The 13,030-nt window shown below is 41.3% G+C and overlaps 1 protein-coding gene across 3 annotated transcripts in view; it reads left to right on the top strand.

The window, feature by feature from the left end:
- Nucleotides 1–13,030, top strand: part of MBOAT1 (membrane bound O-acyltransferase domain containing 1) — a 115,157-nt gene that overhangs the window by 95,744 nt on the left and 6,383 nt on the right. For all 3 annotated transcript variants that reach the window (XM_054491753.2, XM_054491755.2, XM_054491754.2), the window contains 4 exons: nucleotides 1,995–2,098; nucleotides 5,225–5,289; nucleotides 7,524–7,656; nucleotides 10,691–10,842. In XM_054491753.2, coding sequence (XP_054347728.1) covers nucleotides 1,995–2,098; nucleotides 5,225–5,289; nucleotides 7,524–7,656; nucleotides 10,691–10,842 — 454 coding nt within the window. The remainder of the gene's footprint in view (nucleotides 1–1,994; nucleotides 2,099–5,224; nucleotides 5,290–7,523; nucleotides 7,657–10,690; nucleotides 10,843–13,030) is intronic.

Raw genomic sequence — 13,030 nt, 5'->3', positions numbered from 1 at the left:
AGAGATGGGGTTTCACCATGTTGGCCAGGCTGGTCTCGAACTGCTGACCTCAGGTGATCCTCACGTTTTGGCATCCCAGCGGTTACATGATCTTAATGGTTGCCTAATATCTCTAGCCTCAGTCCCCTTGATAGCATAATAATAATAATAATAATAACAATAATAACAATAATAATAATAATAATAATAGCTAACCTTTCTTGAATGTTAACTTGGGCCAGCACTGAGCTGTCCACTGCACACATATTTAATTTTGTTTAATCCTTTCAACAGCCCTTTAAAATGAATACCATTATTATATCCATTTTATGCTCAAGGGAACAGGTTTTTAGAAGTTAGGTGATTCTTCTCCTAGGCCCGTGTATGTAGTATGCTGCCGAGTGGAGGTAGAAACCTGTCCAGTTTCTCCCCGGAGCCCATCCTTAACCTTCTGTCTCAACACTGTTATGAAGATTAAATGAGGAACTGCCTGTAAAGTATTATATAGAGTCCTGGAAAGATAATAAGCACTGAAAACACACACACACACACACACAGAGAGAGAGAGAGAGAGAGAGAGAGAGAAAAGATAGTTATCATTATTCTCTTCTCTTAGGTCTAACCAGCTGTGCCAGAAATGAGGCTGGAGATGGAAGAAGGAATTTAGAAGTGGTTATGCTGGTCCCAGTGACGGTCAGCCTGGCTCTGGTTTTAGTTCTCAACACAGACCTCAAGGCCCTTAGTGTCGTTGATCTCTGTCACTCACGAATTAGTTCCCACACATTTAAAACCATTAGTTTCTTACAGGCACACCCTCACTTTGTTTGTCTTTTTCTTCTCCACTGTGTTCCCATCCAGTTGGCGAGGGGAGAATGACATAGAAGGACTTGGTCTCTTTCATGCTTTCTTCTAAAAGAAACCAGATCATCTTACAGTGAAGCCAAGCGTAAGATAAGCAGTGTTAAATCATCATCTCTGCCAAATATAAATGAGACAGACGTAGGGCAGGTTGTTTTTCTTTAGAGCAGCTCTTCAGAAGGCCATCTAGAGTTGGACTTTTATAGAAGAAGAAAGATTTCTCTAAGATCTCCAGATCTAAGATTTCACAGTGCTATCACTTAACTATTTTGATTAGTTCATTTTAATTTTTTCTTAGAAAATATTCTAACAGAGTTTAAAATAAGTAGAAAGAGACAATTAGCTTCTTGGTCATCATAATAAAAGTGTGTTGAATTCATTAAGGAATTGAATAGAGATGAAATATTCCCGGCAGGAGGACATCCTCTTATAGTTCAGTGACATAAGATAAAGATAGACACAGGAGCTTTTAAAGGGACTTTATGGGTGGCTGGCTTGGGTGATTTTGTCCACATGTGGCCTCCATTGCAGCTGGCCCCAGAGTCACGTTTCTAGCTCTGTCCTTTGTCTTGGGACCTAACCCCATCTTGGCAGCTCCAACTGATACACTACTGGCAGGTCATGCTTAACATGTCCACAAGGAGCTCCAATCGCTCTTGCGGAGCTAGTTCTCCTCCTGATTTAGCACTGCCTCTTAGGTAATGCCCTGCTATCTTTAGTGACAGCTCTGAGACCTCTTCTGGGTCCCCTGTTTCTTCTGGTCTCTGTATTTGAACTCAGATCTATTTTTACCTCCTTTCTTTTCTCCCCTCCTGTCAAGTTGGTCACTAAATTCTACTGTTTACTTATTCATTTTGGTACTTCATTTCTTGTTTATTCTCATTTTTGCATTCTATGGACATCTAGCTTCTTTCCTCTTACCTTAGCAGGTGTTCCCTAAATGCAAGGAATGAGTGCGTAAAAATCAAGGTTACCAAACAGCCGAATATATTTTTCTGATTCAGAATGTTAGCAGGTCCTTTACATTTTGGGGTTCTTTTTCCAAAGACACTACTGCGTATTTCTCCATCTTGAAGCTAGAGAGATATTTAGTGTCTTTTAAAAGCAGCATTGTGACTTTTGTTCCATATCCTAATGTGTTACTTTAAAAACCGTAGCTGATGCAGTGAATAACGCAGCTGGCTTTGGGTTCAGTGGAGTGGATAAGAATGGGAATTTCTGTTGGGATCTGCTTTCGAACCTAAACATCTGGAAAATTGAGGTGAGTGTATAACTTTTAAGTCCAACTTCCATAGTGAAAAAAGCAAATGGTTTGCTTTGAGTGTTGTATCCCCAGAATGCTTCATCCATGTGTCCAAAGAAAAGCTGCTCTCAGGGAATTGCCAGGCTCAGCAGCCTCCTGGACATTTTGCATCTCAGAATTGTTTTTTTCTGTCTTTTTTTTTTTTTTTTTTTTTTAAGATATCTACTTTCTTGACAGTTTTAATGGTTCAAGGAAGAATGACACAAAAACATCTGAAAAAGAGCCAGGAAAATCTTTTTGTTGTTTACATTCCTGTTCTTTGAATTAGAAAGTACCAGTGTCATCTGTCTGTCTTCTCTTTCTACCTATTTCAGTGACGAATGCAGACTGGAAGCTCCTGTATTTTGATTGCAATATTGCAAACTATGTGGTTCCTTTGGAGGCATAGAACAATATTGTTCTATGTGGTTCCTTTGGAGACATTTATAATCCATTCACTTTTAAGAAGAATTGTCATAATGTACAACTTTTAGGCCACTAGAATAGTGTGGTTTTTCTCTCTGTCTTCATTCTTGCACCACAATTTTTGGTCTGCTGTCATTATCAGAGGTGGTCTCCTTGGGGCCACATCATTCTGGATTTTCTTTGCATTGCTAGCTCTCGGAGTAGACAGGAATACCAAGTCTCAGACCCTTTCCCCCTTGCAGGTGAATGGGAGGAGAGGCATGATTCTCAACATGCAGAAGCGTTGCCTTCCTAGCCAGGTGATTTACGTTTGTTGTTGGTTTTGGTTTTCCACCTGCCACAGGGCAGACAGAGTCCACTGGAGAGTTTGGGCAGGAGGGGTTGTGTGTGTAGAGAAAGAAGCCAGAGATAGATATAAACTGACCACCTGCCACCCACGTTGGGTGGAAACTACGCCAGAAGGAGGCATGGGGGAAGCCCCCAACATCTTTTGCCTGAGGCTTTTTGCATGTGGACGGCCTCCAGAGGGAAAGTGATCTGCATTTTAACTACAAAACATGGTGGAATTTATAGGGAGGATTATATTTTCACTTTTCTTTTTTTTTAGCATTGAGACAGCGCTACTTCAAAAGGCAGACAAGCAGAAAGAAATAGCATGCCACTGTTATCTAAGTAAATTACATCATATGTTCAACTTAAACTCATCATGCTATTTGGTTATTCAGGTCAATCAGGTTCAACAGATACTAACTGAGGGCACACTGTGGGTAAAACACTCATTTTTTATATAGTCCTAGAAGATCTGGGGTCTCCTGTGGGTGGAAAGCCTTGGCAGATGCTGTAGGAGCATGGCCAAAGTCCAGCATCAGTTCTGAATGAACAAATAATGCTTTTACTATTGGTCACTGCATGTGAGGCAAGAAGCAGTCCCCAGTCACGATGGACCACATTGTAAGTGGACAAGGTCCAGCTTTCAGAATGACCTATCTCAGTTTTGGAAAAGCAGTATACATGATCCGTAAGCTTCTCTTTTTTATATAGATGATGTCAGAGAGAGTTCAAGTGTGTTACGACTTTCCCCTTTTTCCCACTAAGATTCTTCTCCCCCTCCAAACTCATGGACTGGCTGCCTTGGAGTTTTGTTGGGTGAACATCCTTTAGGGTGGTCCCCCTTGACCTTTGGCTGCCTACTAGTCCCCCTAGCTATGCGCCAAACAACAGAATCCTTCCACGGTGGACATGTCTTCAGCGTAAAGGGCTAAGTCATTAAGTTATGTACTTATTATAAAAGAAAACCAGAAGGAGAAAGTTTACATTTTCATCATACATTTGATATAGAATAAGGAGCTAAAGAAAAACAAGGAAATCTGATAAGACACCCTGAGGCTGGGCTTATAGCATTTTATTAGCAGAAGAAATAGATAAATAAAACTCCTTGAGGTTTTGAAATAAAAACTCACAATAAAAACATCTATTTTACATCTATCTTCCTTCCTCCCACTTTCCTCTCCCTTCCTCCTTCCTTCTGTGCCTTACAAACATATTACATTAGGCCAATGTGTGGCCTATATATGATTTTCTTGTGGTTGAAAACACTTCAGACAAAAGTGGCGCTTAGACTTTCTGCCTTCTTTAGGAATTCTGATCCTTGTATGTTTGCATCATGGTTTTTTTTTTTGTTTTTTGTTTTTTGTTTTTGAGATGGAGTCTTGCTCTGTCATCCAGGCTGGAGTGCAGTGGTGCGATCTCAGCTCACTGCAACCTCTGCCTCTCGGGTTCAAGCGATTCGCCTGCCTCAGCCTCCCGAGTAGCTGGGATTACGGGTGCCTGCCACCAGGCCCGGCTAACTTTTGTATTTTTAGTAGAGACGGGGTTTCACCATGTTGGCCAGGCTGGTCTTGAACTCCTGACCTCAGGTGATCCGCTTGCCTCGGCTTCCCAAAGTGCTGGGATTGCAGGCATGAGCCACCACGCCCGGCTGCATCATGCTTTTTATCACTAGAACTTGGATAAGACCTTTTTCTTTTTTTTTTTTTCTAATGAGAAAACCCAGGTAATGGGTTATTGTGAGATGTCCCTTCCTCAGTGGTTGATTTGCTTGCGTCACTGCCGGTTGGGTGATATTTGTTTCCTTTCCTGTATTGTGATGCCTTCATGCATAAAATCTCTTACTATTCCAGAAACAATTGGAAACATTGGAACCTGAGTAGCTATTTATAGAGTTAACTGCACAAGACTGACCTAGTTTTAGAGGGCTACGCAGTGAAAAGATGACGGTTAAATTTAAGCTGTCCCCATAAAGGCACCAAATTCCCATGATGAAACTTTTCCTGGGGCAAATCCCTTTTTAGAATATTTAATTATAAAATTCAGATGGCTTAAAAAATTTTAACCAGAGTAGAAGGGAAACCCACAAAACGTTCCTTCAGTTTTCCTGTAATTTGAAAATACATGTTGAAAAAAAATTGAGACTTCGCAAGACAAGTTTTAGTTGCAGAGTGGATCTTATAAACAGCAGAAAATTGTCCTGTGTAGGATGGAACAGCTGACTTGCTCTCGACTGTGAGTAGTCACTATTGAAATACCGTATCTAACCTGCTGCCAGGGAAACTGGGGACAACTTTCCATTACTTGGGGTATTTTTAAAGCTAATGATAGGTGTTATTTTCTTCTTTCCAGACTGCCACAAGTTTCAAAATGTACTTGGAAAACTGGAATATTCAGACAGCTACTTGGCTAAAGTGGTAAGAAAAAGAAAAACGACCTCATTACTTAGGGCACTGGGATACGTTTGGAGGGGAGTCAGTAGATGAAAGTGGGAGTCTGCCTGTGGCAATGTCATCTGACACTCTTGTTTTGTATTAACATCTGTGCCCTGTAAATGTTAAAGTAGAAATACACTGATCTGAGAAGGCCATAATGTAGCATATTTATTTTATATCCCTGAATGCTGCCATTCCTGTATACCAGGCCCTGGTTTAATCCTCCATCAATCTCATGATATGTTGGGGGTATTACCCCCATTTTACAGATAAGGAAAGTGAGACCCAGAGAGGTTATGTCACTTGCCCAAAGTCACCCAGCTAAGGGATAGATACAAGCTCAAATGGTCTGGTTTCAGAATTCGATTTTTTTTTGTTGTTGTTGTTTTTTTTGAGAAGGAGTTTCGCTATGTGGCTTAAATTAGAGTGCAGTGGTGCAATCTCTGCTCATTGCAACCTCTGCCTCCTGGGTTCAAGCAATTCTCCTGCCTCAGCCTCCCGAGTAGCTGGGATTACAGGCGTCCACCACCAAGCCCAGCTAATTTTTTGTATTTTTAGTAGAGACGAGGTTTCACCATGTGGGCTAGGCTGATCTCCAACTCCTGACCTCAGGTGATCTACCCACCTTGGCCTCCCAAAATTCTGGGATTACAGGCGGGAGCCACCGCACCTGGCCCAGAATTAGATTCTTGACCTCTCTGCTGTGCTGCCTCTTATCTAAAGGGAGAGTCTATTGCTCAGATGTCAAGGAAGGTTAATGCCTGCATCAAATCACCGATGATTGCAGTGTTCAACCCTAGCAGTAAATGCTTTATGGTATCCCAGATGTTTATGCTTTTAAAATTTATATTTTTGTTGATATTTCCCTATCCTTTTGTTTTCCTACATGTTCCAAAATTTAAAACGTTGTTTACTACAGAAATAATAATATGCTGTCCTTGAAGCAGCAAGCTCTTCTACGTAGTGATATGCCTATCATAATGAATACAGGGAGAGTATAAAAATATTAAGCTTTGAAGCAGATTCCACTGTTTTGATAAGCAGCATCTTTCATGGGTCAAAACATTGGGGTAAGAGAAGAGACAGAGTGTGTAGTAATTCCTTCAAAGTAAACTCATGCAGTATTTTCTGATAATTGATCTGAACATAGTCATCTTGAAATTTTGGCCTCAACATTATTGCTATTAATTAATTTTGCAAATAATTTTAGCATAAACTTCCATTTCTATAGACTGAGTATTCCCAATGTGCTGAGTCATCCTGTGTCCAAATGGGGTCTCAGTCCTGTGTTCATCTCTCCAAATGCATTCTTTTTCTTCCTATGAAGAGAGCACCATAGTGCTTAGTTTGTGTTTAAATCGGTTACTGTTGACCACCCATACAGTGCTGGGTTGGTGTTAACTGTTTGAATTTCAATTTTATTTTTTCTTTGGGTCCTCTCATTTAGTAAACCTGGTGGTGGCTTCCTTAGAGTGCCGTTGGTAATTCATAGACTGAGTTTTGGGGGGAAATTCCCTATCACTTTTTTTTAAATAAACAATCAGAATGCCAAAAACCTTCAGGGTATTTGCTGACATTTGCTAGATTGTCACAGTATCACTCTTTAAGGCAGATTCACGGATTGAAGTCTGATGGACACTGTGAGACCTGAAGAGGTCACGTAACTGACACATTGATTTTGTGAGGGAGTCATTGCCAAAAGAGATGAACAGGGTGATGGTGCTGATTAGGTTAGATGGCACAGGAGCCTGGTGGGAAAGGTAAATTAATTTTTACTAAATAAGGATATTCATTTCTAAAGACCCTTTTTCCAAAATTGTTAATGTCAATGGCACTTACTTGAGCACCCCCAGTAGATGAGGCCATTGGTGGAATAAGTGTCTGTAAGGCAGGAACTCCTGTTGGGTGGAAAGTGATCACTCAGACCTGTAACAGATATAGTGTGATGGGTCCAGATCATTTAGTCTATGGAGGTTAAAAATGTATAACATCCCCTGAAAAGGCTGAGCTGTGAATTGCCTATCTGGTAATGCTTACAGAAACCAGGGTAGTCCAGGCTGCTTGGATTGCACTGCAAGTCCCCGAAGACGGTTAGGGAGGCATCCCATCAGTAACGCACCAAATGATTTCTGCATGGTCTTATCCAAGAAACAGCAGCTGTACTTAGAAGTTTCTGGTATGTTTCACCTGTGTCTTGTTCCTTCCTCTCTTCACAGTGTGTGCTATCAGCGGGTTCCATGGTACCCCACGGTGCTAACCTTCATCCTGTCTGCTTTGTGGCATGGTGTCTACCCTGGATACTATTTTACCTTCTTAACTGGAATTCTTGTCACATTAGCAGCTAGAGCGGTAAGTGTCCTTTAGGCCTAGGGTCTTTCCCCTTAGTAATCTGATGCCTGCATGTTTGTTATCTTTTGGGTCCTAGTAGGGGTTGGGGGTGGGATGTGAAGGTGGGAGTGATGTTTTGAAAAATCAAACAATATGCAAGAGTCTTCCCATTAGAGAAATACTTCAATATGTAGGAACCTCTGGAGTCATTACAAAAATGGTTAACCATTGTATGTTCGTAGTTTGTGAAACAAAAGGAATTTTAGGGACAATGTTTAGTACCCTAAGAGATGAAAACATTTTTAATTGTTAAAGTCTGTGAACAGTCTACTAATTACAGATGATGATGATGATTAATTAATGTAGGCACCATAGGACTTCAGTTTGCTTATACTTTGCTTAATTTCTCATTTCATTGCCTCGAGCCTAGAAATAACTCACAAAGTCTCTTGAGCAGTCAATGAGATAGCGGCCACGGGAAGTGAGTCTGTTGGAGAGGAACCTCATGTGTTCACATGCCCAGCGCAGTTAGCTTAGTTTGTGTTTATGACTTTTGTAAATTTGGTTCTCTAGGATTTTTCAGGAGCCTGTAGTTTCTCTAGATTGTTCTGCAATTTGCTTGTTGTAGAGCAGGATAATAAAGAATAAAACTCTTCTCCAAGAAGGAGACGAACATGCATAGAAGTAATTGCGATTCAGTGCTTTCATTGCCAAATACAGGAGTTTTGTATTTAATTTTATTTTAATCTTTGATTGTGATTGTGGCCTTCCTTATTTCTGATGCCGAGGGTTTTTATTGACATTGGTTGAGCCATACTTTGGATGTGAATTCAGGAGCCCCCACATAGCTATCCACTCACCCTTTAATTCATTTATCCTGTGAAGATTTCATGAGCCCTACTGTGTGCTAGTCAGTGTTCTAGGCACTGGGCTACCACAGTGAACAAGACAAGAGTCCCTCCCCTGAGGATCTCTTGTTTTAGTTAGACACAGGTGTGCTGGAATATATATGAACAAAGTGGATTACTGTTTATGCTGGCTAGTATACTTTTGAAATTAAGTGCGTATTGTACATATTTGTACATAGAAAACAGGGGAGACATTTTCTTCTCTCCTGTTCATGTAACTATTTAGATTATAAAAGAAAACTAAAGAACAAGTGGTCAGGCCAAATTAAGAAATAAAACTGAGAATTCTGTTTGCTAATATATCCAGAGTATTATTCCCTCAGGTGTCTTTTACTCTATGGTCTCAACTGGCATAAAGGCTCAGATTTGTGTAGAGCTTTTCTTTTGGATGGCCTGGAAACACTATTCGCAAACGAATTAGGTAGGGGATAGAGAGGAGAGAGTTGATAGAACAGTGTTTTTATTTTGTCTAGAAAGAGATTGAACTCAACAGTCATAAAGTGTCTTCGGGCCCTAGAAGTGACCCAGTAAAATCTCATACCTGATGTGCAGCATTGCTTGATGGATGGACCCCAGTCTCTGTCCTCAGGAACTTAGGGCTGAGAGGCGGCCTTGGGCACTGATGCGTCTTCTGCTTTGGGGCTGACCTGCCTATCACCTAGCCATTGCTTTCAGCTCTGCCTTTGACCTGAATCTGGAAACTGGGGGTCTCTCTAGAGGCAGGTCTAGTCATATGTGTCAAAAGATCTACAAATGAGTGTATCCTTCGACCTAGCATTTTCCATTTCAAAGAATTGTCTCTTTACCTAAGTCTCAGTTTCTTTATCTGCAAAACGGGAATCATGATGCTAACATAATAGGCTTGATGGGAGAATCAACCAGAGATGAGCCATGCAAAGCATTAGCATAGGCTTGGCACAGAGTAAGCATGCAGTAAATGGTAGCTGCTTGTATTATTAGTAATAGTAGTATTATTTGTGTTATCCTTACCTGAAGGAAGTAACTAGGAAACAGGGCAGAGATTTATTTACAAGGATATGCATCACATAATTGTTTATAATAGCAAAATGGGATGGGAAGACAAGCTAACTTTTCCATAATTAACTTAAAATTATATTGAAGATTAATATTTACTGACATGGGAAAAAGTGCACAATATATTACTAAATGAAAAAATGAGCTAGAAATTATGTTGATGCCATTAAGAATATTAACATGGATACATATGAATAGAAAAAGCTTGTATGGCTCTGTGCCAAGTTTTTAAGTGGTGCTTTCCTTTGGGAGGTGTTAAAAAAGAAAAAAAAAATTTTTTTTTTTTGGTTTGCTTAGTTGTTTGACCATTTTTCTACAGTGAACACATATTATTATTATTATTATTTTAATAAGAAAAGTTGTCCAGGCACAGTGGCTCATTCCTATAACCCAGCACTTTGGGAGGCCAAGGCAGGAGGATTGCTTGAGTTCAGGAGTTTGAGACCAGCCTAGGCAGCAAAGTGAGACCCATATCTCTACAAAAATTTTTTTAAAATTAGCTGGCATGGTGGCATGCGCCTTTAGTCTCAGCTACTTGGGAGGCTGAGGTTGGAAGATCACTTGAGCCCAGGAGTCTGAAGCTGCAGTGAGCTATGATTGCATTATTGCACTTCAGCCTGGGTGACAGAGCAAGAGTCTTATTAAAAAAAAAAAAAGAGTCCTGGGCCGGGCACGGTGGCTCACGCCTGTAATCCCAGCACTTTGGGAGGCCAAAGCGGGCGAATCACGAGGTCAGGCATTCGAGACCAGCCTGGCCAACATGGCGAAACCCCGTCTCTACTAAAAATACAAAAAATTAGCAGGGCATAGAGGTAGTTGCCTGTAATCCCAGCTACTTGGGAGGCTGAGGCAGGAGAATCACTTGAACCCAGGAGGCGGAGCTTGCAGTGATCTGAGATTGTGCCACTGCACTCCAGCCTGGGCGACAGAGCGAGACTCCATCTCAAAAAAAAAAAAAAGTCCTGATGGTATTTGTAGTCGAAAATACAACTCAGATGTTGATTATCTTCTGTAGCCCATGTTCCTGTGGCATGCTATCTGCATGCACAGAGTAAAAGTTGTTATTTGTTTTTCACCCCCTCCTCACTACTGTTGCCTGTGTTGGCCTGCAGGTCAGGAACAACTACAGACATTACTTCCTTTCTTCAAGAGCTCTCAAGGCTATGTATGATGCAGGCACCTGGGCCATCACTCAGCTGGCTGTCTCTTACACGGTAGCACCCTTTGTGATGTTGGCAGTTGAACCGACCATCAGCTTATACAAGTAAGTTTCCGTTGTTCTCAGTTGCCATCTAGTAAATGACTCTGTTTTCACTGTGTTGGACTTAGGAGGCAGTAAATTGAATGAAGCAGTCCTAAATACTTCTAACTGGGGCTTCAGTGTGGGGAATGTCCATAGAAGCTTTAAGAGGAAATGGCTGTCCTGGAGACGCCAATGTACAAATTCCAATACACACGAGCACTGTTGACAGGAATCCCTTAAGCTATTCGGAATGTCATTCAGGGGCCCCCTCATGGCAGTATATTTTGAAGGGATGGACCCTGAGTAAAAACTCAGAGGGTGAATTTGCTGCCCTTAGCTCTTTCTCCTGGGGCGTAGGCTGTACTGGGGGCTATGAGGTGTCTGAGAGCAGGACAGAAATGGAGGCAGGAGCAGGGGCGCAGCTGAGGCTGTCATTGCCTGATCGAGTGATGTGCAGAAGGACTCCCTGGTGAGGCTGGTGGGGGATTTATGCTGCCAGTTGCACGTGTTGGGGGGATTTATGTGGAATTGAGGCTGGAGGAGGAGGAGGCTCGCACCACAGACCAACCTTTATAGTCAAACACCTGTGCTCCAGGTGAACTGCAAACCTCTAATTGCTGACTTTTATTCTTTCACAGTTATGTGTAATGGATTGTATTTCTCCACTGTTGTGAAGTGGTTGAGCACATGCTCTTGTGAACTGATTGTGTGTGATCTTTGACAAGTTGTTAACCTCTTTTACCTGTGTTTTCTCAACTGGAAAATGAGGCTGAGAAGAAAATTCACCTCAGAGCACCGTCTTTAGTACTGAGTGTTAGAATTAATGAGGTAGATGTGCAGAGGGCTCTGGCCAGTATCTGGCAAATAGTCTGTACTCAATAAATGCTACCTTGTATTATTTAGTGAGTTGCACAGGCTTTTCTAGGTTAACTTTGGAACATTGTATCATTTTTTAAAAAGTTTCTTAGAAATAAACAGTGCAAACACACCTTCTTCCTAAGTTGGGAATTCCCTATAGCTGATGAAGCGGTCATGAATGGATTGAAGAATTTTTTACTACTCAATATGTGTATCAGTGTCTATAAGTGGGATGATTTTTTTGAGGCTCTAGAAAGAGAAGGTTGAGGGAACCATATAACACTGATCAATGAAGTCCATGCTGTTACAATATATGCTTTTATACTACAAGTTAGGTGATAAGAAGTTATGTCAATATAACATGGAAGCTGTACTGGTTTATACCCAAATTTTTCTATGCAAAAATATGGGGTGCCAGAAGAGTGGGAAGAGAATTATAAGCTTCAGCCAAAAAGAAGCCCTCAGTTCAGCTGCTAGAGAGGTAGGAGTCAATTCAGTCCTAGATGAGAAACCTGACATGTGTGGCCATTGAGCATTGGAAATGCAGCTAGTGGGACAGAGGAACCGAATTTTCAATTTTATTGAATTTTAATTAATTAGAATTTTAACAGCCATGTGTTGCCAGCAGTTATTCCAGATTGATTACACCTCAAACAGGAGCCCCTTTCACTGGGGCTCCCTCCTCAGAGAGGCGTATCACCAAGCTGGCATTCTGACTGCTTCTGCCTCCTTGTGCCCACCTAGGGCAGCCCCACGTGCTTCTGGCTCCAATTTCATCCCCATTTGTCAGTGCCCTCAAGCCAAAATTTGCCCTTTTGTCTTCTGCATTTTTAACATGTCTAGAAGCAGCCTTTGGCACCATTGAGCTGTCTGCAGGGGCTGTCCAAATTGTCTCCTTTAGAGCTCTGTTTTTGTTACAGAGTCCTCCTAGGTTTTGAGTTATCTATTTCTAACATGATTTTTTTTTTCCTGTAAGCCCAGGTATTCTAAGCCCCTGATATTGCCTCATACAAGATTTTTAAGGAATATATTGATCATGTTATAGCAGAAGTGCCTGTATGCCACTCAGTATCATGTAATACCTATAGTGTGCTAGGCATTGTGCTAGAATCTGGGGCTAGAATGGAAAGCAAAATATAGAAATCATTTCTGCTCTCACTGGGGTGATAGCTTGATGGAAAAGACAGGGAGTAATTGACAAATGTATAAATACATGCTGAGATCATACTCTGAGTGAATGGTATAGAGTTTTAAGAGAGTATGTAACAGGAATCTGCCTCAGCCTAGGCACTGGGGGCATCTTTTTGAGCTCAGTCCTGGAGGTTGTGCAGTGGGAGTGAAGCAGGCTCAG

The sequence above is a fragment of the Pongo pygmaeus genome, chromosome 5 (genome assembly GCF_028885625.2).
Source record: "Pongo pygmaeus isolate AG05252 chromosome 5, NHGRI_mPonPyg2-v2.0_pri, whole genome shotgun sequence".
Taxonomy (NCBI): domain Eukaryota; kingdom Metazoa; phylum Chordata; class Mammalia; order Primates; family Hominidae; genus Pongo; species Pongo pygmaeus.
The sequence above is the reverse complement of the archived record's forward strand: the minus strand, read 5'-3'. Positions and strand labels throughout refer to the sequence as shown.